This window comes from Oryza glaberrima, chromosome 1 (genome assembly GCF_000147395.1).
Source record: "Oryza glaberrima chromosome 1, OglaRS2, whole genome shotgun sequence".
Classification (NCBI taxonomy): domain Eukaryota; kingdom Viridiplantae; phylum Streptophyta; class Magnoliopsida; order Poales; family Poaceae; genus Oryza; species Oryza glaberrima.
In genome coordinates this window covers 8,010,839-8,035,555 of record NC_068326.1, presented here as the reverse complement: position 1 = coordinate 8,035,555, position 24,717 = coordinate 8,010,839, and the positions used below count along the sequence as shown (strand labels likewise).

The following is a 24,717-nucleotide window of genomic DNA, read 5'->3' as shown; positions in this document are numbered from 1 at the left end:
AAGATACCCATCTTTAGTCCTGGATTCGTACTCTCGGTTACAAAACCGGAAGTACATGGGGTTACAAACTAGGGGTAAAGACCATTTCTCCACTAGTGTAAATTGCTCGTGTAAAAACTTTGTATACATAAGTTTTTTGTAAATAAAATTATATTAACTTTAAGTTTAAATTAATTAATATATATGGTAATAACTCATCTCGTTTCACTGAGCAGATTTGCCTAAACACCACTTAGAACTCAGTCTTATACATTATACTCTACTCCAACAGTCGAGACATAGCTTTAATACACTAAAAAAAGTTTAAGCACCAATGTTTTCTTATTTCTCTTCTCCTTTGTGTCTGCAAATTTACCTTCTTATACCCGGAAAAATTCACTACTACCTCCATCCCATATTACTTGTCGCTTCAAGTTTTTTTAATGTTTGATCATTCGTCTTAATTAAAAAATTATTATTTATTTTATTTGTAACTTGTTTTATTATCAAATATACTTTAAGTACTTATCTTTTTTATATTTACATTAATTTTGTGAATAAAACCGAATGGTTAAATATTGTAAGAAAAAGTTGAAGCGACGAGTAACATGAAACGGAGGCATTAGTAGTGATTGTACATGCACTCAAGAATGGCCTCATATAGACTGCCTCTGATGGATTATTGCCTTTTCTGGTTTAGACAAATCTGGCCGAAACCAAAAGGAGCACGGATGTGACTGCAATCATGCAAGCCATCTCGATCGGTGGTCGTGCCATGTTCTCAACTCAATCATGTGCTTACACCGTACTCCCTCTCTCTTATAAAATATAAAAGATTTTAACTCTACGAGATACTCCATCCGTCTTAAAATATAATTATATTTAGTTATAAATCTAGGTAACTGTGTGTCTATATTTATAGCTAAAAGTTACTATATTTTATGACGAAGGTAATATATTTTAGGACTGTGAATTTGAATATGCTCTCTATTCATATTAGTAATACTACTCCCTCCATCCTATAATATAAGGGATTTTGATTTTTTTTTCTTGCACTGTTTGACCATTCGTCTTACTAAAAAAAATTAAAATTATTATTTTATTTTGTTTGTGACTTACTTTATTATCCAAAGTATTTTAAGCACAACTTTTTATTTTTATATTTGCACAAATTTTTTAAATAAGATAAGTGGACAAACAGTGCAAGCAAAAAAGTCAAAATCCCTTATATTATGAAACGGAGGAAGTATAAAATATCACATCCAATTAAAAATACCTTTAAATACCACTACAAATCAAATTTTGTAACAATTATATAACAAATCGTGCTCCAATGAACGAACCAACCGGATAGCCAAGCTATCCAGCTAGCAAAAAACCCACAAATTTTAAACAATCATTGGAGTTTATCACCGCATCATCGTCCTAGCTCGGCCTTGTCCCAGGCCGAGCCAAGGATTTCAGTCCCCCATCATTGCCCCCGTCACCAGCTTAGAGGTGGGAGGGCGGCGGCAGTGATGGCAAGGGGGAAGATGGAGAGAGCCGGAGATAGCCGAGAGGTGTTGCCATATAGGGCCAAGGAAATTTGGAAGATAGAGAGGGAGGTTAAGCACATGATAAATATAGGCCTTATTTAGATTCAAAAATTTTCGGCCAAAAACGACACATCAAATGTTTAGACACATGCATGGAGTATTAAATGTGGGAAAAAATCAATTCAACAATTTGCATGTAAATTGCGAGACGAATCTTTTGAGCATAATTACACCATGATTTGACAATATGATACTACAATAAACATTTGTTAATACCGGATTAATTAGGCTTAATAAATTCGTCTCGCAATTCACAGGCGGAATCTGTAATTTGTTTTGTTATTAGTCTACATTTAATACTTTAAATGTGTGTCCGTATACTTCAAAAACTTTACACCCAAAAAACTAAACGGAATCTTTTTAATAGCTCACCAAATGTAAATAGCAGAGAGTAAGACTGTTAGAGATGTTTTAATGTTACTACCTCCGTCCCAAAATATAGTAAATTTTAGCTATGAATCTAGGCACACAGATGTCTATATTTATAGCTAAAAATACTTACATTTTAGGACGGAGGGAGTACATGTTCAACTCAGATATTCTCATACCTCTTGGTCTTGTTTTGAACTGATACACTCAACAACACCTCAACTTATAAATACTCGTCTTATAAAATGACAATAGCTCAACATATTGATCCAGAAAAGCAAAAAGGGTAATTAAGTACTACATACGGTTCGAGACCACTGTACTAAAACCGGAAGCCGGAACTGCTGTTGGCCCTCTGCACAAATGGATGTTTTATGGAGAAGTGGAGAAGAGTTGCCCAAACTGAATGAGAGAGTTTGTGACTGAGTTTTTGTTGTTTCGTTGCTGACTTTCAGTGATGCTGGCCATATTTCCGTTCCTGACCTGAGCACTGCTTTCCACTTATTTAGCTGAAAGCTGTCTGAAAGCTGTGGTACGATCGAAGTAGGTTTCAGGCGAGTTTAGTTCCAAACTTTTTCTTCAAACTTTTTACTTTTTATTTTCCTACACACAAACTTCTAATTTTTCCGTCACGTCGTTTCAATTTCAACCAAACTCAATTTTAGCGTGAACTAAACACACCAGTTTCTTTCAAATCAAATTTAGTCCAATATGATACAAGCTCTTTTAGTTCATATTTTTTTATTTAAACTTTCAACTTTTCCATTACATCAAAACTTTCCTACACACAAACTTCTAACTTTTTTCTTCAAACTTTCAATTTTAGTCGAACTTTCCTACACACAAACTTCTAACTTTTTTCTTCAAACTTTCAATTTTAGTCGAACTTCTAATTTTAACGTGTAACTAAACACACCCCAATATAAGACACCCCAATATAAGGAATTTGGACAAATTGTTATCTTTGACGTCATGTTTTTCAATGTTTCACTGGTTTTTGTGAAGGATCAGAGTTTTTCAATGTTTCACTGGTTTTTGTCAAGGATCAGAGTTTTTCAATGTTTCACTGGTTTTTGTCAAGGATCAGACCACAACGAAAGTCACATGGTTAAAATCTTCGCGTCGTCACTACGTCATACTAATATTTACTCTCCAGTTTGTTCCCTGAGAGCCTGAGTGACATCATACTTGCCTCTTTTTTTGGTTGCATCTGGATAATTTTTCGGACAACTGTCAAAACTCATTAAATTCCATGAGCCCTGTTTGTCAACAGCAAAATAATAATAATAATAATAATAATAATAATAATAATAATAATAAAAATAAATTTTAAAGAAAAACTGCCGCTGAATCGACTACGCCAAGAGGATCTCGAAACGAAATAAACAAAGAAGGCAAAAAGAAAAAACGGAGGTGAAATAAAAAAAATTCGAAAATGTGCGGCGAATCACGCGAGAAGCGAGCAGGGCGAAGAAGCGCCCGCCTGCTGGTAGGAAGCGTGGATAGCCGGCGGAGGTTTAGCTCTCGCACACCAAGGTTAGGCACCCGGGTATTCAGGATCAAGAACCCGGGGACTCTTTACATGTGCGTTGTTGTAAAAAAAAAATTCAAATTCAAATCCAAATTCATAGCGCAACCATTGCTCGGTTCAGAGAAGAAAAACGGGAAACAGTTGAATCGAGACGACGCAAGAAAGCAGCAAGCAACGCATCAAGTCAAATGAAAATATATTGGATTAAACACTTATGGTTGGGAAGAACACCTATCAGGATCACAGACCGAATCCAAATCCGGAGGAGGAGGGGCCTTGAGCGCCGCAACGAAAAGCGAAGGTGAAGACGGCATGAAAGGTGAGAGCTATTGGTAGGGTTTGGGTGGGGATTTATAGAGGGAGGAATCAACGACAGCCGTCCGATCGAGTTCTTGGGCTGTTTTACGGCGATCGTACGGTGTCCGTCTCTTCCACGGGCGGTCCAGCTGTTGCGAGGGTTTCGCAAGGGCCCAAAGCCCAAGCCCATGGGAATCGCATTTGGTCCCTTATCTAAGATAAGTTTAAATCGTACCCTCTCTTAACCTTAGTTTGTTCACTTTGCTATCATTTTCAAACTTACCAAGTTTTGGTATTGCCAAATTTTGATAAGATTGCTAAGGGCCTGTTCACTTTGATGCAAAAAAAACCTTACCAAATTTTGGCAGAATTTCTTATATAGTTACCAAAATTTAGCTGCAAACTAAATGTAGCCACTTTTTTAGCAACTTTACTAAAACTTGATAAGGTTGAAAATGGCATCAAAGTGAACAGGCCTTAAAATTTTGGCAAGGTTGCCAAATTTTGGCAAGATTTTATATGTACTTACTAAAATTTGGCAACAAACTAAATATAGCCACTTTTTTTTGGTAACTTTGCCCAAAAAAGATAATATTGAAAATGGTAGCAAAGTGAACAAACCCTTGAAACCTGTTACAATGCAATATCTCATCTCTAAAAGGCTAAAACCAGTTCCAGGACGGTTTGGATTTCCAAAATCCAAATGCCTCACATTCTCACTTGGTAAGGTTGAAAATGGCATCAAAGTGAACATGCCCTAAAATTTTGGTAAGGTTGCCAAATTTTGGCAAGATTTTATATGTACTTACTAAAATTTAGCAACAAACTAAATATAGCCACTTTTTTGGGTAACTTTACCCAAAAAAGATAATATTGAAAATGGTAGCAAAGTGAACAAACCCTTGAAACCTGTTACAATGCAATATCTCATCTCCTAAAAGGCTAAAACCAGTTCCAGGACGGTTTGGATTTCCAAAATCCAAATGCCTCACATTCTCTGGAGAGACGCATGCACAGTTTCACACACACCTTATTAGGCATACCTCTAAGCTCTGAAACCGGTATCTTTCGGTGCTATAAAACCAAAAACGTTAACTTTCAATGCTATATAACCAATTTTCCCAAATTTATAAGCCTGAAAATTTGCATTGGTTTAAAACTTCAAGTTTTATGAAAAGAAACAAAATAATTCATCTAAATGCCATCATAGCTCTCTAGCTTCAATAAATCTTGGATTTTAAATTGTGCCATGACCTTGGTCCTTGGTTTTGGTCACCCATACGGTATCTCAAATGCACTACAATTATATAATGCTTATACGACATACTGAAACTACAATTATATACGAAAATGCACTTTTGAATATTGGTCTACACGTACAAATTACGATTGGACCAACAAAATGGCCCAATCCTCAGCTCGTGTGATTGCACAGTTTCTTCTTTCTACGCACATTTTCTTAGCTGAGCTAGGACCAAAGATACTACTCCCTCCGTTTCATAATGTAAGTCATTCTAGCATTACCACATTTATATTGATGTTAATGAATCTATCAATAAATAGATTCATTAACATCAATATGAATGTGAGTAATGCTAAAATGACTAACATTGTGAAACGGATGGAGTAGTAAAATAGCGTCGTTTCAGCATTTCTTCAAAAAAAAAAAAAAAGGTGCTATGGCACTCGAGCCTCATCGCAAAAATGCAACTGAGCCAAACAAAATGCGCCTTTCTTGCAAAGCTCCGGGGGGTGCTGACAGTTCAGGGAAAATTAACCTCTCTTCTCCTGACCCCCTGAGCTACGATGATACTGCTTACTCGGCGATCCTAACCTTCTTGTTCTTCTTCTTGGATTTCTCCACAGGCGTCTGAGGAACCTCCGAGGTCGTGCCGCTGTCGCCACCACGAACCTGGGATCCTTCGGCCGACTTGCCCGATACATTCGAGTGCCCCAAACTGCTCTCATCCTCTCTCTTCTGATTGTGCTTGTGCGCGGGCTCGGCACTCTGTTGGCCCAGCGATTGCGCTGAGCCTTGGCTGCTGCGGTTCTTCGACCCGCTAGTGAACCGAGACCTCGTCTTCTTTGAAGAACCTGGAAGACCGGACAAATTCAGATCAGTGAGAGCAACTACTGTTTACCAAAGTGTTCTGTTTATGATAGAAAAAGAGAAAACACTTCAGCTGTTGGCTGGAAACCTTTATTAATTGAAAGTGCATACCTTAACCAACAGAAATAGAAACTACAGAGATGAGCTTAGTATTTCTCTCTCAGAACAGTTCTTCCATCTTATAATACAAGAGCATGCATTGCATCATTGGCATGAGTCTTCAATAATATATATCAGGAATTTGGCTAATGTCAACTTTCAATGGTGCCCAAAAATCTTAAGACAAATAGTATGTTCATCACCTCATTACTGTCAATGTGAAAAGATTGAACAGTAATATGCACTTACAAAGTTAAATCTGGTGATACTGGATTTCTAGTTAAAACAGGAGGCTAAACCTACACAAGTCTAAGTTATTGACTAGTTCAACTGGAATGGCATATCATGCTTGTCAAGTCTATATAATACATTCACCATAGACAGCAGAAGAGTGGCATCATTATAAAAAGATGCCTGAGAAAATGTACTCACCTGCAGATTTCTTACTGCTAGGAGTGAGACTCCCCAAACCTGGCTTCTCCAGTTCTTCAGGGTCAGGATAACGAACTAAGCTAACTCGACGTGCAATCTTCCCAACTGGAATTTTTTTAGGATTAAAAGAACAATATGCATACAGTAAGTTAAAAGAACAATATTAGCTGCCTCTCAGGAAAGGAAGAAATGTTAGATGTGTTCTACCGATTGTGCTATCAAGCACGACCAAAATCACAAAATCAAATAGGTCAACAAACAGCTCAATTTAACAAGACCGATAACAAGTAAAAACAACATCCATGCAAAATAGTAAAATACTGCAGAAATAAACTGCAAAGTTGGTATTTCAGCATACCAGCTTTTGCTTCTGGTCCGGATGGAAGGAAAACAGTTGCATCTGGTTGCTGAGCAGCAAAGCTGACAAGATCATAAGACTTCCCTGCCAAATTAAGTATAACAAGTACAGCTCAAACTTTTGGGAGAACTTTAAAATTTAAATTGTTATTGCCACAATAATTTAAAAGCGACGAACTGACGATCTTAACCAATAAAAAGAAGTTAGAAAACCTAGTAGCCTACTGCTAGTAGTCTTACTGATGAATGTTATCATTCTAGCTTCAAATCACGGATTATTATACGAGGAAGCTGAGAGCAGATTTCACTTCACCAATCAAACTTCTGAACATACACTAAACATAAAAACTTCTATATGTAAACTAAATTATAGCACCTTAATTCCATTTCTATTGAAAAATAATAATAAGTATAAGTTTGTTCATTTGTTGCCTAAAGATCTGCAAAACACTACTAGCCATCAATGAACCAGCATTGACTTCATCTTCATACAAAAATGAGAGGCAAGCTTGACCATAGAAATGGAAGCAGTTCCATTGATAGGATTAACATTGTTTGGGATTAGTAATGAGAAGTCTAGGTGCCCACTTTGGGAAAAACTAATCAATAAGGTCAAAGTGTGATTGCATGAGCAAATACAGGTTGCATCCAATCCGACTGTACAGAAAGCTGAAAAACCTTCAAAAGACATAATCGATCAGGTGCAACATAGTTCATCGAATATATCTTACCCGAGGAACTCTCCAAACTGCTCAATTTTCCATCACGGTGCAACTTAAGAGTAAGTTCTTGACCATGAAAATCAGACGCATCTAACTGCATGCAACACAGAAAAACGTTAAATTCGAGATCCCTTGTGCAGCATGCCACCTGGCACATAATGAAAATAATATCCGCATAACCTGATTTAGAGGCCACTGTATTAGCCAAAGTTCCGTTGACTCTGTTTGTGATATGTCAAGCATAGCCTCTTCGCTGTTCTCCTCAAATGCTGGTCCAGGCTCATAGCTACAATGGTTGGTTGCAGCAAAGTTAAAAATAAATTACAGACAATGCAAAAACTTACCAACAAGTGTATAATTGAAACAAAATGAGCTACTGAATTCAATCCAAAAAACCACAACTATAATTTTCCAACCTCTCTTATCTCATATTTGAGGCATAACTGTTAATCTGTTGTTCAGAGAGGAATCAGAACTACCAAATCCACAAATTCGATATACCATTAAAAGTTGCAAATCCACCTAATAAGTTTCGTTCTGAACAGACATTGCATAGCTTTACTGTAGATAAATGCAATGCTCAAACAAAAGCATTCCTGCTTATAAAATTGTTGTTCAGATGTGGCTTTGACTATCACCCTGCCGGGCATTTAGTCCAAAGGCAACTATTTTGATTCCTCTAAATGAATGGCCTAGTTTATCCCCAAATATCCACATCCTACAGGAAATCAAGGTAATCGACTATCTATATTGGGAGGAAATGAAGGCCTTTGGCTCCTAAGATGAACCAACAACAAGGAATGGTCGAGGTTGATTATACTGGACCATGCGATGATCCGTTCACCATCTCCACCACCAAACGAAGCCCCATCAGCTTCTCCAGCGATCCAAGTGCCCAACGTGCTAACAAGAAGAGCAATTGCTACCACCACCTCACACACACCAATAAACAGTGGAGCAAGGTGATGCTACAAGGGTGGCTGCGGATCTCAGGCGAGGGAGGAGGAGGAGGAGGCTACTTCGACGCAGCAGCGGCGCGAGTCGTAACCCTAAAACCTTTGAATATTATTTCATTTTATTCCTTATTCTTTTGGGCTGCCTCTGTTGCTTCATGGGCCACAGTTTCTAATGAGGCTGTACGGAGCCACAAGTGACAAATCTCATAAGACCAAAACACTGGTCTCATGAGAAACTGGGTGTCTTAACTGTTCATTCGGCTTACAATCTGGCAAAATCAGCAGTCTTCTTTGCTGCCAGAGTGCCAGTGAGAGAGGCCCCCCTTCAGGAATGGATGAGAGTAGGAAGACGTGGAAAGTCCTATGGAAAATCAATTCCCCTGGGAAGATGAAGATCAATCTATGGAGGGCCATGCACGACTGCCTGCCAACAAGTTTTCAACTCCACGTTCGATATATTCCGGCAACAGATGGACATGTCTTCTGCAACAGAGACGACCCAATCAAACACGTTCTCCTGTTGTGCCCCTTCGCAACTGCTGTGTGGGACGAAGTGAGATCGACTTTCCCGATTAGTTAATGCAGGGACAAACTAACAAGTATGAGACAATGGATTTCAGATTTCATGAAGAGGAGATAGTGCCTCCAAAACACAGTGTTAGCAGTCACCCTTTGGCACATTTGGGAGGCGAGGAGCGAGTCAAGAACAAGTCCTCCTCCTTGAATCCGCGTAGAGTGGAACAGAAGACAGTGGCATATGTCAACATGATTGTGCAGCACTGCTACAAGGTGACGATCTGTCCGAAAAGACTAACCGCTAAATGTCTTAGCCCGCTATTTAAAACACTGCTGCCCAGGCAATTTTCCTCATCAATGTCATTCGAGATGTAATTCTTGGAGTGTATCCGGGATGTCCTCTGTACAGATGCTACTTACTTAATCAATGAAGTGCCATGGTTCATCTCAAAATAAGCACGATACTGCTACACCGCGTCAGAAAATGAGAAAAAAAAAACGAACAAACCTCCTCATCGTGGTCGGCGAGGCGACGTTTTTCTTTTTCTGAGGAGCGGTGTCGCCGGAGAGCCGGAGAAGGATCAGAGGTGGAGAGGCGAGGCGACTCGAAGCCGAGTCGGCGAGGGCACCGGGCACCGGCCACCGCCCGCGCCGCGCCGCTGCGCCGAGAGCAACAGCGAGCCCGCGAAGATGAGCTGGCGACGGCGAGCAGCGGCTGGACTCCGGAATCCGGGTCAGGGAGGCGTGCGGCGGCGAAGGCCACGAGGTGGCGTGGCGCCGGCGTGCAGCGGTGACGGCGACGGCCAACGGCGCGCTTGTGTGTGGTGGCGGCTGGGGATTGGGAGAGAGGGAGTGAGAAGGTAGCAACGTGGGGACTTAGGTTTTCTTAAGTGGGCCAAGCCCATCGCAACTTGCAAATGGGCTAGGCAGCTTACGTAGGTGGGAAAAAGTACACTGAAGGTCCCTCAACTTGTCATCGGGATAAAAAAAATCCTCGAATCGCAAAGCCAGATATACAAAACCGGTCACCCGAGCTCCTTTGGTGTTTACGACCAAGGTTTTGGTCTACGTGGTGGCTGAGTCAACGTGAGACCCATGTGGACCCCACATGTCAGTTGGTCACGTCATCACCCTCTCCCCTCCTCTCCCTTTCTCCTCCCTCTCTCTCTCTCACTCTTCTATTATCTTCTCTGGGCGACTGGGCGAGCACGGCTGCGGAGAGGCGGCGCCGACGAGTCCGCATCGCTCAGCCTTGTCGGCGGCGGCGGCTCCGGGCACGAGAGAGGAGGACGCGGGCCTCGTCGTCGGCATTGTCGGCGAGGGTGGCCTCTCCGGCGGCGGCAGTGGCGGGTAGGGGGGCTCCTCCTGCTGCGACGGCGTGGGAGAGGCCGGCGCGAGGGCGCGGAGGGAGGAGGCGGATAGGCCAGCGGCGAGGGCGTATGAGGAGGAAGGCGCCATCCGCGGTTTGCTGTTGCTTCCTCTTCACCGTTGTCGAGCTCGTCGTCCTCGCGGTCGTCTGCGTCCCTGCCGCGCTCTGCCGCCGCACCGTCCGAGGTGGCCGCCGCCATCGCATCTGCTCCGCGAAGCAGAAGGAGATGGGCGAGTTCCTCGCCCTGGACGTCGCCTCCCCGAGGTCGCTGGCCGCTGCGGCCGCCAAGGCCAGGAAGGTGGAGGTCGAGTTCCCGGTCACGCCCATGGCCGAACACCTCGGGGAGGAGGAGGCGGCGCGACGGAAGTTGGGACTACAGGCGGCGCTGCACTGGGTGGCACGCTTGCTCTCCGGCGTCGGGGAAGACGCCCGGCCCGCCACCGATCTCCGCGTGCTGTTCTTCGTCCTCGCTTGCCCACTCTCCCCCGTGCCCATCCTCCCCCGCTTTCCTCGCCATGTACGTTCTTGATCATGTTCTCTGCCTCGTAAACTCTCCTCAATTCTTTCCATCCCATTCCAACGAAGGGGGAAGAAATCAAGATAGCCGGAAACACACAACTGAGGGGAACAAAATCAAAGAAAGAAAGGGTCAAAACTTTTATCCCGAAAGCGACGAGACGACTCGCCTCCGCCCTCTCAGTCGAGGAATCTGGTGCGGCGCAGAACGGCGTTGCAGACGCGGCGGAGGTTGCGGCCCTTGAGCATCTTCCCGGCGCCCTCCAGCACTGAGCTGTGCGCCGCGGCGCGCCGCGCGACGACCTCGTGCGGCGAGACGACCATGGCGGCGTCCCCGTCCTCGCCGCCGACGGAGGACTGTGCCGCCCACCTCTCCCTCCTCCTCGTCGTCGCCGCCGCCGCCTTCCGAAGGTATCCTCACGTGCGGTTGGCGATGCTACATGAGCTCGCCATCGGTGACAACCTCACCATTCCGCTTCGCTGCGCCTGCCCCTCGCTGCCGCAAGTCGCCGTGGTGGTGGCCGCGGCGCTCGACATGGCCTGCCCAAGAGGAGAGAAGTGAGAGAGGGAGAGAGAGAAGGAAGGGAGAGAGATGACGTGGACACCTGACATGTGGGGTCCACGTGGGTCCCATGCTGACTCAACCGCCACGTAGACCAAAACCGAAGTCAAAACCACCAAAGAACCTTAGGTGACCGGTTTTGTATAGTTAAAGGACCCTGCATATCTGGTCTTGCGGTTCGAGGATGTTTTTTATCCCCATAACAAGTTGAGGACCCTTCGGTATACTTTTTCCACGTAGGTGTGTAATGGGTCAGGGCCCATAGAACGTTTTTCACAACTTATCTCAGCTCTTAAATGTTTGGAAAACGTACACTAGAGATCCTTTAACTACAAAAACAGATATAATCCACCCCCAACTTATAAAACCAGTGCAAACAAGGTCTCTCGGCAGCATTGTTCCTGGTTTTGATTGGCATAGCATCTATGTGGCTCCTTTGACTATGTCTTTATCTCATGTGTTATTAATGTGGCGCGTACATGGTAATTTGATAAAAAAAAATTGTGAGACGCATGTGTTAGTTATACTAGAAAATGATTAAAAAAATGATGGCCCCATGTGAGACTCACATGTCATCTTCATTCTCTCCTCCCTCCTCTCTCCTTCCTCTCTTCTCGTCACACAACATCGGCACGCTCGTCGTCGGCTTATTCCACGATTAAGCCAAACGATGTGGCCGTAAATGTCCAAACCGCCTTTACATTCATAACGACATGCATATTAGGGAAAGACCTAATATCAAATAACTAGAAGGGGTGAAGCTTCGAACTCAGATCATTTAGCCCACCACATTGTGGAGCTAGCCGAAAACCCCCTGGACGTTTCTCCGCCTTTACATTTATCATTAAAAATATAAAGAAAGACAAAAGGATCGACCCAACCCCAACGTTATTGTATCCGTGCTGTCTTTATTTTTTTTTCATTTGTTTTATTTTTCTTTATTTTCTTCTTTGTTCTTTTATTTTAAAAAATAATGGTATATCTAAGGGTAGATTGGACATTTAACGGCTTGCTGATGTGGCTTGCTAATGTATTGTTTCCTGTGGGTTCAAGGACTAGCCGTGTGACAATTTTTTAAAAATGTTATGGACTAGATTGGCCTCAAAACAGGGACTGTTTGGACTATTCTCCTTTGCAAATTATACTTTCCATTGTCCATTGTGCAGGTTCGAGGAAATTGCTTTCAGCTTCAACGGTGGCAAAGATTCAACTGTAAACACCTTTACATTTCCTTCTACCTATTGTTTCAATTATTTAGCATATATAGTTAGTTCCAAATTCCAACCAACAAGATGACAACGTTTTGGTGAGAATCACCTTACCGTTTGGGGAGATTAAAATTTTAAGAAGCAACCAGTAAGAATCCAGCTAGTGAGAATTTGGAAAAGTTAGGTTTTTCAGTTTTTGGCTTGTCATTTTCTAGAATAGGAATCTAAGTGAGAATATGAACTGTTTAAAAGAGCTTAAGATTTTGAGAGAAGTCGTGGAGGTTAAAAGTTCCTCAAATATGGCCATAGAAGCCTTCCCAAAGAAGAAGCCTACCAAAGCAATTTTTAGGCACTAGAAACGGCGATCCGAATGCGGTGAGTCCCTTGATTGATTCTTTTGCAGTAGTGCAATTTGAGGTTGGTCAAGAACAATTCCCCTGTCTGTCCTTCTCTCATGAGGGTGAATCCATTCCTGAATTGGTCTTACAGGATTGTCTCCTGATCATGCGAGTCAATCGGACTTCCATTCTCTTTTCAGAGGAGCCAATTCTAATGCTTTGCTGTGACAATGATGTACTGCACGGTCAAGTACTGCAGCCTTTTATGATTTTCAATAGTCACACCTTTTTGGTAGATGTTAGGTTTCTTGTCTCCTGTGGGACATAGGGCTGTGTTTAGTTCACATCAAAATTGGAAGTTTGGTTGAAATTGGAACGATGTGACGGAAAAGTTAAAAGTTTGTGTGTAGGAAAGTTTTGATGTGATAGAAAAATTGGAAGTTTGAAGAATTATTTTGGAACTAAACATATCGATAGTGTAATTTATCACATAAAATTAATAAGTACGAGTAGTAGTAACCTAACAAGATTCTACTCCTAGCTGTTCCCTTCTGACCTTCAGCTCATTTTTCTACTCTTTCATGTAAACCTTCAAATGGATGATGCATTTCATTTGCCCTTGATATGATTCCAGGTACACTTCTATTTGGCAGCGTACTCCCTCCGTTCCAAAAGAATATAATCTATCCCCTCCCGTGTCTAGATTCGTTGTACTAGAAGGGGTCACATCCCCTCTTAAATTACCTTTTTTTGGGACGGAGGGAGTACGTCCCAAATGCACAGCTAAGTGATAGACCAGGCATGTTTATAGGTCAGGTCTCATGTGACGGCGACTAAAAAATTTCAGCAATATTCACTTAGAGGGTGTTTAGATTCAGGGGTATAAAGTTTTGGCGTGTCACATCAGGTATTATATAGAGTGTCGCACAGGGTGTTCGGGTACTAATAAAAAAACTAATTACAAAATCCATCAGTAAACCGCGAGACAAATTTATTAAGCCTAATTAATCTATCATTAGCAAATGTTTACTGTAGCACCATATTATCAACTCATGGAGCAATTAGGCTTAAAAGATTCGTCTCGCAAATTAGTCGCAAACTGTGCAATTAGTTATTTTTTAGCACATATTTAATACTTCATGCAGGTGTTCAAACGTTCGATGTGACATGGTGAAATTTTTTTTGGGTGGGATCTAAACAGGGCCTTAGCGCTTAAGTGTGGCTGGGATTTTGATCGTTTCATCTTTTGGCAAGCTTGAAAAAAATATATGGCAAATCTAGACAACCTTATTAGTACATAGCTAAACAACCCCTTAAACTGGCATACATGCTACTCCCTCTATCCTAAAATATAAGAACCTAAGATTAGATGTGATATTTCCTAATACTACGAATCTAGACACTGGTCTTAGGTTTTTTATATTTTGAGACAGAGGGAGTATCTCAAATGGAACGCATTAAAGGGCTAGCAGAGCAAAGAAAGTTAACAGAAAAGAGGAAGGTAATATACTGCAAACAATTAATCAGCAGTACTACCTCCGTCCCACAAAAAATAGTTTAGGATTGGATGTGACATATTCTAATACGGTATATACACATTCGTAGTACTAGATTGTGTCACATATAGTACTATGTTAGTTTTTTATGGGATGGAGAGAGTACTGATGAACCACGACAGCAATAGATGAGTCGATGAAGTTTACTCTAGTACAGTACATTTCAACTGGGAGATTTAGGGCCCCTTTAAATCAAAGGATTTATGTAGAAATTTCATAGGATTCAAATCCTAATGGAAAATTTCCTATTTAGCCATTTGATCCAAAGGATTGAAACTTTCCAAATCCTATGAAATTCCTATGGAATGACACATTGTATGTGGATTTCGGAGGAAACTTAGCAAAAGGTTTAACCTCTTGAAAAAATTCCTTTGAGTTTATCTCTCATCCGATTCCTGTGTTTTTCCTGTGGTCCAATCAAACGATCATTCCTGTATTTTTCCTGTATTTTGCAATCCTCTGTTTTATACTTCAATTTATGTTAGAATCCTGTGTTTTTCCTATTCCTCTATTTTTTCAGCCCTGCGATTCAAAAGGGCCATTAAGGGGGGAAATTGCGGCCAAAGTGTTCTTGCGTCAAATTCATATTTGACACAAAATTGACAGTACATATATTCATTCACCGATACTTCTCTATGAGTATCAATGCTCACATAATCTTGTCGAGAACTTGTACCTGTATAGTTGTAAAAGATGAGAATATGCTTTCTTTCAGAAAAATATTGTCGAGTAATTGTTCCTATATCATTGTAAAAGATGAGAATATGCTTTTTTAAGAAAAATCTTGTCGAGAACTTGCACCTATATAATTGTAAAAGATGAGAATATGCAATTTTTTTCAGAAAGAAGAACAATATTTGGAGGGAGAGCCTTCGCTCCAAACATTTTTTAAGAAGAAATATGAATATGTTAAAGATTAAACATGAGATCTCAGAGTTAAAACCACACACCTTATACGACTGCACTGTCAAACACATCTCAATTTGTTTTTTTCCTTTACTTAGTATGAACCGATGTGAGATTGTTTGGGTAGCATCTCTTTCAACTTTGGCTTGCGTTCTCCAAGACGATATTTTAATTCCAAATAAAATCCAGTATACTACTGCATTAACGAATGGTATGGTCACTAAAGTCGAGTAACGAACTCTCTCTCACGCTTGTGTTCAATTCAGCCACGCCACAGCACAACGCTGGTCCATTTGTACATTGCGAGAATCGCTTGTTTATTTGTGGACGTTGTTGCTCGTTGGCTAGCTACATGGGTCGCCATTGCGAATGTGCATGCCCATCCAAAAATCCATCCAACATCTACCTAATCTGCAGACTGGTAAGGAGTACGTGTAAAAGCAGTAACCTACCCAAGGCTAGTTCAAACCGTCGTCCTTTTATACGCCAATTTAAAGAAATGGCATGCACTCGATTGTATATATCCCTCTATCCCATAAAAAAAACCAATCCTAACAGTAAATATGGATATATGTATATTCAAATTCATAGGTAGAATTTATTTTTTTTGGACGGTATAATGAATACATCAAGTTTTTTTTTATGTATATATAAATTCAGGATTTCCCCCGAAAAAAGGGGCGATAGAAATCCATTTGTCGAAAAGACCTTGATTAAACCATACAAGCGTGGTTGATTCTACTTTCTCAATGCTCGTTATTATTTATGCTACATATTTGTCATCGATGACTATTCTATCAACAATTAAGTCTTTAGTAGATATGTAATAGTATAAACAACTATATATGAGCCTCACTTATTTGAATAAAAATAGTAAACAGATGGATAAGAGAAGGTTCAGATGGAAAGAGACCCTCCAACGTGAAATAGAGAGATGTGGTCATGGATATTGAAGCTTTCTGTTTCATAAAAAACCACTTACATACAGGGGCGGATCAAATTGGGGGTACTCAATTACACAATTACACAGTTTTTTCAACCTCCAGCCATCTAGTAACCTTTAGTTTATTATTTATGGTGAAAAAATTGAAGGGGTGCTTCGGGGGTATCCATGGGTCTTTTGGGAAGGGGGGACTCCCCCTGCACCCACGTTGGATCCGCCCCTGCTTACATGTATTATATCCGTCCCATAAAAACTAAGATGTAATATATTCTAATACTATAAATACATATATATCTACTCTGTCTCGAAAAAAGAAAATCCAGTTACGAAATCTGAAGAATTTTTTTTATAGAGGAAGTACGATAGAATGATCCTATATCTTGTACAGAGAGAGTAGTTACCAGAGGATTTCCAGTGCAGAGTTGCAGACCACCACGTCAGCAGCGTGCCGGGTCCACTTACCCGAACGCGCGCGAGATGAGAAGAACATCGGAAGAGTGGGAGAAGGAGAAGAGAACGATAGAAAAGAGGAGTTGAGGAACGAAGGAGTATTATCATCATCGAAACGAAAGCGAAGCGGAAAAAAGATCCCAACGCAGAAACAGCATCCGCAAACGTGCCCCCGTCTATCCACTCCCCTTCCCTTCCCTTCCCTTTGTGGAGGCCAAGCCAAGCCTCCCCTCTCCCTCCCCTCCTCCGCTCCTCCTACGCAGCGCCGCGGCGGCGGCGGTAGAAGGCGGCGGAGCTCTCCACCCTCCCCCTCCGCCGCGGCGGCGGCCGCGTTCCTCTGCGGTGGAGAGGCCCCCCTGGTCCTCTCCGGCGGCGGGCTGATCTCTCCGGAGGAGGGAGGAGTAAGGTGTGGGGATGGAGATCGACCGGGCGGTGCGGGGGAGCAGCGACCGCCGCCTGCGGACCAAGTACGACAACGCCGTCTACGTCGTGCAGCGAGCCTTCGCGCTCTACCCGTACGCGCCCCCCCCCTCCTCCCCTCCCCTCTCACTAGATTCGTGTGGTAGCGGTGATGGTGGTGGTGGTGGTGTCTTAGCTCGATGATGATCAACGCGAGATTTGTTGGGTTGCTGCTTTCCGCGATCGGGTCGGGTTTGGTTTGGCGCGTGCCCTGTAACGAGTGGGTTGGTTTGGCTGGTTCATCCAGCTCGGATGGATTTGGGGATACATGTGGTAATCACAGATTGGAGAGAGGAATATCGACTTGGGGGTTTAGATCCCAAACTGCAGGTCGCTGCAGCTGTTTAATCCCGATATGCATTCTATATTTGTGTGTCCTTACCAACAGAAAATTCATCCCTATTTGCCTGTTCGATTTCTTAATCCCCTTTGTGCAATGGTGTATGCTGTTATAGTTTCTGAACATCAATTAGTAGCAATTTTTTAGGACGGTCTAGACTATTTGGATTGGCTGCCGCAACAATCGTCTAGTCTCGATCGATTGGATTTCGGCTGGATTCCTCTGTCGAACTGTATTTTCAGTTGATTCGGACCACGGATTAAAGTACCTGTGTCTTGAATGCTGTCCTGACACAACGGGAGTAGGTACATTGTTTTCGTTGTTGGCTAGTCAGGTTGTATCGGCTGTTCTTATGCCAGTTCTGATGAGCTAAATATTTATACATCCATTTTGTGAGTTGTACACTGTTTCCTTTTTTAGTCAACACTTAACTTAAAATCGAGTTTCTTTGGATGAGAAAGGAGATTCTAAATCAAACTACATCCATACAGGGAATGAAAATCCATGATGCTTGTTTGTCACGTCATCTTAAACCAGGGAAAGGTCCATCCAGTGTTTCCACGTTTCCTTTGCAGAGGAATACATCTGCAAATTTTGAGCTAAATAATCTGAGTCTGTGATGAAAGTATGTGCCTACATGCTTTAAAGTAGCTTCCAAAATTACATGCATCGATTCATAAACTTTAAATTTTAGTTTCAGTTTCTATATCTCAAGCGGCTCAGAATATGTAATTCGAGTGAAAATGCAACACTGCCTACCAATTTCTTGAGGATGTCGAGTGTTTGAAATCACATAGTTGGAGTCAAATTTTTACCTTTTCTCCTAACTATAATATTAGGCACATTTATCATGCCAACTGGGTTGTGTGACTGCTATGTTTTTAGCTTGTAAGTATGATGGTGTACATGTTCTGATCCAAATCTTCATGCTGTTCCAATGCAGAGTATATTTTGGTGAGGTCATAATGACATTTCTGTAGGACACTAAAGATTTTTTCAGTGAATGATGAATTATAATTCTAATCATGCAAACTTCTTGAATAACTGGAATGTGGGATGTCCAGTTGTGTTGAACATGATATAAGTAATGGCTGGTGGGGAGTTTAAATATCATTGCAGTGCACGGGGACTTAGTCTTCTTTGAAAACTTCAACCAGTTATACCTGGATTATGTGAATAAGGCACAAGGCAGATGTTCCCAAAATGCATATTGACAGTTCTTTTTGGCACCCTATCCTTTAATTTCCCTATTTAGTTTTTTTAAATGGTTCTGCACTTGTCCAGGATGGATATTCAATAGAGGGTGGGGTTGGTTTGAATGCTCTCATTTTATATATACATTGAATACAGGAACATCCTAAATCTCATTCTCAGAAATTTCATTTTCCAGGTTTGAGGAAGTTGCCTTCAGCTTTAATGGTGGGAAGGATTCAACAGTAATATCTTTATAATCTCTCTTGCTTGTCATTTTTCTTCTGTATGTTAAGTGACGGTTTTTTCTATTAGCAAGTTTAACAAGATATGAATATTATATATCAATAGGTTCTGTTGCATTTACTTCGGGCTGGCTACTACCTCCACAAATCAAGCTCTGATGGTGAAGTCGAAATGAATACTATCCAAAACTGTCCTGTGCGCACCATCTATTTTGAGAGCCCTTGTGCTTTCCCTGAAATCAACTCATTCACTTATGAAACTGTCTCGACGTAAGAAATCACTAAGATTCGTTGTCTTTGTTTATTTGCTAACCTTGAGAAGTTAAATGAAATATTCTTTGTCCTCCGTTCTCCGCAGTTATGGTTTGCCACTGGAAACTATCCACTCGGATTTTAAGTCTGGCCTAGAAGGCCTATTGAAAGAGAGGCCTACTAAAGCAATTTTTATTGGTACTAGAATTGGCGATCCAAATGCAGTAATTTTCTTGTTCCCTTGTTTAGTTGCTCTTCAAATCTCGATAGACTTGTTATGTCCAATCCTCATGCCCATAGACCTTTCACTTATTGATGTCCCTAGACTCCCGATAAACCTATTACTTACTACAGTTTGGGATTATAGGTTGGTCAAGAGCAGTTCTCGCCTAGTTCACCTGGCTGGCCTCCTTTCATGAGGGTCAATCCTATATTGGACTGGTCATACAGGTTTTCCTCCTGATCATGTAAATCAATCAAAAGGTGCCTCCTAGTCTGCTAATATTCATGTGCTAAGGAACACTATACTTCTGCCTCAGGGATGTTTGGTCTTTCCTGTTGACCTGTAAGGTGAAATACTGCAGCCTCTATGATCAAGGGTAGGTTTCCTTTTCATGTTCATAATCCAAAATTTTAATGGTCTGTATGCATAACTTCTGTTGAATGTTTAGTGTATCAATACCAATGGGGTCAAAAAATGTCGTTTATCATGTTGTTTCTTTAAATAAATTTATAGAAAATGGCTTGTGGAACATCAGCTATGTAAAGTTACCTTGTAATTTAAGCCACTTGAGAGTACTATATAGATTTCCATATAAACTTTCTAGTTTATCTTACAATGTCATGTACTTGTGTTGTTTCTAGGTATACTTCCATTGGAAGCATATATGATACTGTTCCCAATGCGCTTCTTAGTGATTCAACAACTGGGAAAAGTTTTAGGCCAGCATACATGTTATCAGATGGAAGGCTTGAAAGAGCTGGCAGAACAAAGAAGAATATTAGTTCTGTTTCAAGCAATGGTACAAACAGTACTGAGGTGGAACAGACGATCTCACGCTCAGCGTCGATCATTGTAGTTGGTGACGAAATATTGTGAGTAATCTTTCCAATTTGCCTCTACAGATATAATTCTGTCATTCCAAGGTTCTTGCAGTTCCAACAGCCTTTTCTTTGGCAGTACTGGCACACTGGCCTCTCTCTCTCTCTCTCTCTGAAATTTATGGTACATTTACACTAATTTAGTTTATTTTTTGGCATTGCCTTTTGGATAAATGCAACAAGTATATTTTATCAGTAGTTTGGACACTGAAGAGCAAATGCGATCAGCTGTATTTATACCTCTCCCGCTATTTGATACAGTAGAAACATCTTCATTTCTAGGGGGGAAAATGATAGTGGAATGAGTTTCATTGACTCATTTGTCTGTGTTCAGAATCATTAAAAGTCAATTCAAAGTGCAACCAGGCATTCCAAAGCTCAAAATATAAGGATTTTTCTTTACTACTGTTGGAGAATTTGGTGTTGCCGTGCTGATACTCTGGTTTATTGTTTTTTGTGTAAATGATTCATTGACAGTTGTTTTATACAATTATTGATACACGTGCGTGGTATTTCAGGTTCGGCACAGTTGAGGATAAGCTAGGTGCAGGCTTGTGCAAGAAGCTTCATGCAATTGGCTGGCGAGTTTCTCATGTAGCAGTTGTTTCCAATGAAGTAAGATAAGTTAAATGAATCGAAATAGTTGTATGTCCTATAGGCTCCATGTGGGAGCTTGCAGCCTACTTGCAACTGCAGTGAACTATGCAATCTACTTGCCAACTTTGCCAGTTTTCTGGCACATAATATCTAACAGAAATTATTGTTATGCAGATTGATTCTGTTGCTGAAGAAGTTGAACGTTGCAAATCTACAGATGACATGGTTAGCTTATCGACCTTTTCATTTTATGAAGTTTTTGGATTAATAATGTGTGTGATGATATTCACATTGTATTTCAGGTGTTTCTTGTTGGAGGACTTGGGCCTTTACATTCAGACATTTCGCTGGCTGGCGTTGCAAAAGCATTTGGAGTTCGTCTGGTGCGTTCATTGAAACTTTTCGCTGTAGGATTTGTTATAGTAGGTTCCCAGCCTAATTGTTAGTCATGATCACCTTTATCCTTCTGCTCTAGTTCTGCTGTGCCTCTACTTTGTGCTGAGCTTCTGCTCTTCAGTGTTCCTTTATTCTAAAATCATCTTGCTTCTAGTGATACAAGTAATTCAGCAATGTCTTATTAGAGTGGTCATTCATGTTTGTCTTTGTATAAAATCATTGTTCCTAGTATTGTTTTGTGCATTTGCTGCATTTCTTATTTCAGATGACAAATAGAAAGCTTGTTGCTCTATTGGTTGCAGTTTCACATGAAAATATTCTTATGACAGCCCTTTGAAATATAGAAAGTCCTCAGTGTGCATAGCTTTCAGCTCTCTTGCTGGTTCTGTTGGAAAAATGTGCATAGCCTTGAACTGTTGTCATACACTAAATGGTTGCTTCATGAATTTGACTGAACAAATCACAAATGCCATTTACTGTTATCAACATGTTTAATTTGAATTTTCATAGGCTCCTGATGAAGAGTTTGAAGAATACCTTAGTCAACTGATAGGAGACAATTACACTGGTGATCGAAATGAGGTAATCTGGTTCGCATATACAATTAAATTCTTGAATATCTAGTGCTGTGCATGTTTATTCTAGCATAGTGCAAGCTGCAGTATTATCATTTAACTCCACATCTCTTTCAGATGGCTTTGTTGCCAGAAGGTATTACGGAATTATTGCATCACAAAATGCTACCGTTGCCGTTGGTACGTTATGTTGTTTTAATGCATTTCTTTGAATTACTTCTGAAATACATATTTGGTGAACATATTTTTGGCTTTACAAGGGGTGTAATTTCTCCAAAGTTAGCATGTGCCAATGATATAATCTGATGTAGTAACAAGGTCCATGCACATTTATTAAGTCGCATACCAAAATCCCTTATATTTCGGGACAGAGGTATTAACATATATCCAAAGTTTAGTAAGTATGCCTGAATGAAAAGTCTGACATCCAATTAGGAAGTGATGGAAATGCCTACTGTAAACTATGAAAAGAGAGTTGGAAATTGCTTCCTTTTTTTTTTTCATTTGTCTTATAGATAACTCGTTTCTTATGCAGATCAAATGCAAAAATGTGGTCATTCTCGCTGCAACTAATGTGGATGAGCTTGAAACGGAGTGGGGTTGTCTTCTAGACACACAAGAGAGCGGCTTAGTGATGGCTAAATCTTTTGTGTCAAAGCATCTCTGCACGTCGCTATTAGATGTATGTCTCTTCGACTCAGTCAGAATTTGCTTTGTTTTTATTCTATTTGTGTTATCAGAATCAGTTCCTTCATATTTTATCCCTGTCAGTTCCAAAATAGATCATTATAGTATGTTTGGTCTTAAATAATTTCACTTATCAATCATTAAAATAGAACAATGTAAATGACCTCTATTGATGTACTATCTCAATAATCTTGATTTTGACCAAACGCTATGCCTCGCGATTGTTTCTTTGTGTAGCTGTTTTATATTTCACTATTTGTCTTTACCTTCCTTCAATCCTAGATGTTACTTTCCTGGCAACTATTGGATAAATATTGCACACTTGTTAATTCCATTTTTACGTTTAGTATCCACCTTATCCATTAATTCTCAAAAAGAAAAAAAAATACTTCTTGGAAAATCCTGTAGGGAATTTTCTCACTTCTTGGAGAAAAATTTCTCCAATTAACTAGCAAGTTAATTGGAACTTTTACTTTTGGAGAAGTACTTCATTATGTATCTCAGTATCTGATAAACTTTTACTGTGTTCTTTTTCAGGTTAAAATTGCCCCAGTGGTTGCAAAACTATGCATAGATTTTTCTGATGTATACATAGGTATGATTTGATGCTCCCAATATTTTTCTTTGTGGGAAATGATTTTACAAAATTTCTGGTGCTTTATATATTCTTTCCGACTAATCTGATCTGGTGGTTAATGTTTTTGACGTGCAGGTTGTTATCGGATCTCAAGATCTGGGCCTTTGGTTGTGAGTTTTCTTGGGAAGGTATGTGCTCGATCTCTTTGTAGCAGACTCCATTTATTCCGCAGAACAGCATACTAGCATGTAAAACTTTTGTCTTTACGAGTTCTTTGGAAATAACATAAGAGAAGTTATGTACTTTTTAGCACCCTTGTTTTAATCAAAGCAAAGACAATTGTTAACCACCAACAACTAATTTGCATATAGATGTAAGCTTGTCCTGTTTGTGCACTAATGGGACAACTTAGTTTCTAGCTAATCTATGCTATGATGTGACACTACTTAGTACAACGAATCCGGATATGCTCTTGTCCAGATTCATTGTACTAGGTAATGTTACATCCTGCCTTAGGTTGATTTATTTTGGGATGGAGGGAGTATGCATTTCCAGTATGTAGTACTACATCTAATTCCCCAGAGCAGTAGTTTTACAGAGTTCATTTATTTACCTTAATTTCAGGACAATCAGAGGGTAGAAGCAGCTGCCGAGAAGCTGACGAATAGCTTTGAAGGGCAATTCTCCCAAGTTGACAGTTGCAAATAAGCTTTCTGAGTACACACTTCGATAGTCTTCCCGTGTTCTTCCTGCTGGAAGTTCTGAAATTGTGCAGGGCTAATGACGCGATACGGTGCTCGGATGGCTTGATCCAATGGCCGGAATCTGGACTCTGGAGCTCCACATATTATTTAGGAAAGGAAACATAGAAATTTTGTCCTAGAAATTTAGAAGTGAATTACTGAATCAACAGCAGAGGTGCTCTAGCATGAAGCTGATATAGAATGGCGGCTTTCCACGCCCGATATTTTGACCGGGCTAAGGGCTCGTAATATTCTTTTGGAATTAAATTCAAATTAGATTATAATTTATAGCCTCCAGTCCTCCATAGTTCAATAATTTAATCATGGTTTTTTTTACGATAAGCACGTTCAAATCAGGGAAGATGTGGAAGATTTTGGGCTTGTTTGGCTTAGTACCGTACCAAAATTTAAGCAAATTTTGATACTACTAATGTTTTGGTAGGGTAGTATTAAAGGTGAATGTGTTTGCATTGATGTTAATTGGGAGACAATTTATATATTACTGTGAATAGAGGTCTAGAATTATACCAATTTAAGCATGGGCATTACTAATCATTTGGCTTTAAATCAAACTAACACATTTACTATTTAAGCTACATATGGGCACATTTTGACATTAATCCAAACAGGCCCTTATAGTATCAACAATAGATTACGTATAATCTCTCCTTTAAATTATACCTTTAAAATTTGTTTTTGGTTTAATAAGCTGAAAATAGGGAATAAAAAAACTAATCTATCCA

The 24,717-nt window shown here is 40.5% G+C and overlaps 2 protein-coding genes across 2 annotated transcripts; one reads left to right on the top strand and one right to left on the bottom strand.

Moving 5' to 3' along the window:
* Nucleotides 1–4,956: 4,956 nt before the first annotated feature.
* On the bottom strand, nucleotides 4,957–9,821 carry LOC127759807 (mediator-associated protein 2-like). Its single transcript, XM_052284033.1, has 6 exons — nucleotides 9,472–9,821; nucleotides 7,672–7,777; nucleotides 7,501–7,585; nucleotides 6,771–6,854; nucleotides 6,413–6,517; nucleotides 4,957–5,865 (listed from the first exon to the last, which is right to left on the bottom strand). Exons 1-6 carry the CDS (start codon nucleotides 9,477–9,479, stop codon nucleotides 5,588–5,590), a joined length of 666 nt encoding a protein of 221 aa, XP_052139993.1. The 5' UTR covers nucleotides 9,480–9,821; the 3' UTR covers nucleotides 4,957–5,587.
* Nucleotides 9,822–16,906: 7,085 nt separating this feature from the next.
* Nucleotides 16,907–24,267, top strand: LOC127761599 (uncharacterized). Its single transcript, XM_052285913.1, has 16 exons — nucleotides 16,907–17,326; nucleotides 19,001–19,046; nucleotides 19,153–19,316; nucleotides 19,405–19,522; nucleotides 19,666–19,748; nucleotides 19,838–19,897; nucleotides 20,163–20,393; nucleotides 20,918–21,014; nucleotides 21,171–21,221; nucleotides 21,299–21,379; nucleotides 21,903–21,974; nucleotides 22,085–22,147; nucleotides 22,503–22,649; nucleotides 23,192–23,249; nucleotides 23,367–23,419; nucleotides 23,856–24,267. The coding sequence occupies exons 1-16, from the start codon at nucleotides 17,226–17,228 to the stop codon at nucleotides 23,937–23,939; spliced, it is 1,509 nt and encodes a 502-aa protein (XP_052141873.1). The 5' UTR covers nucleotides 16,907–17,225; the 3' UTR covers nucleotides 23,940–24,267.
* The last annotated feature ends 450 nt before the right edge of the window (nucleotides 24,268–24,717 follow it).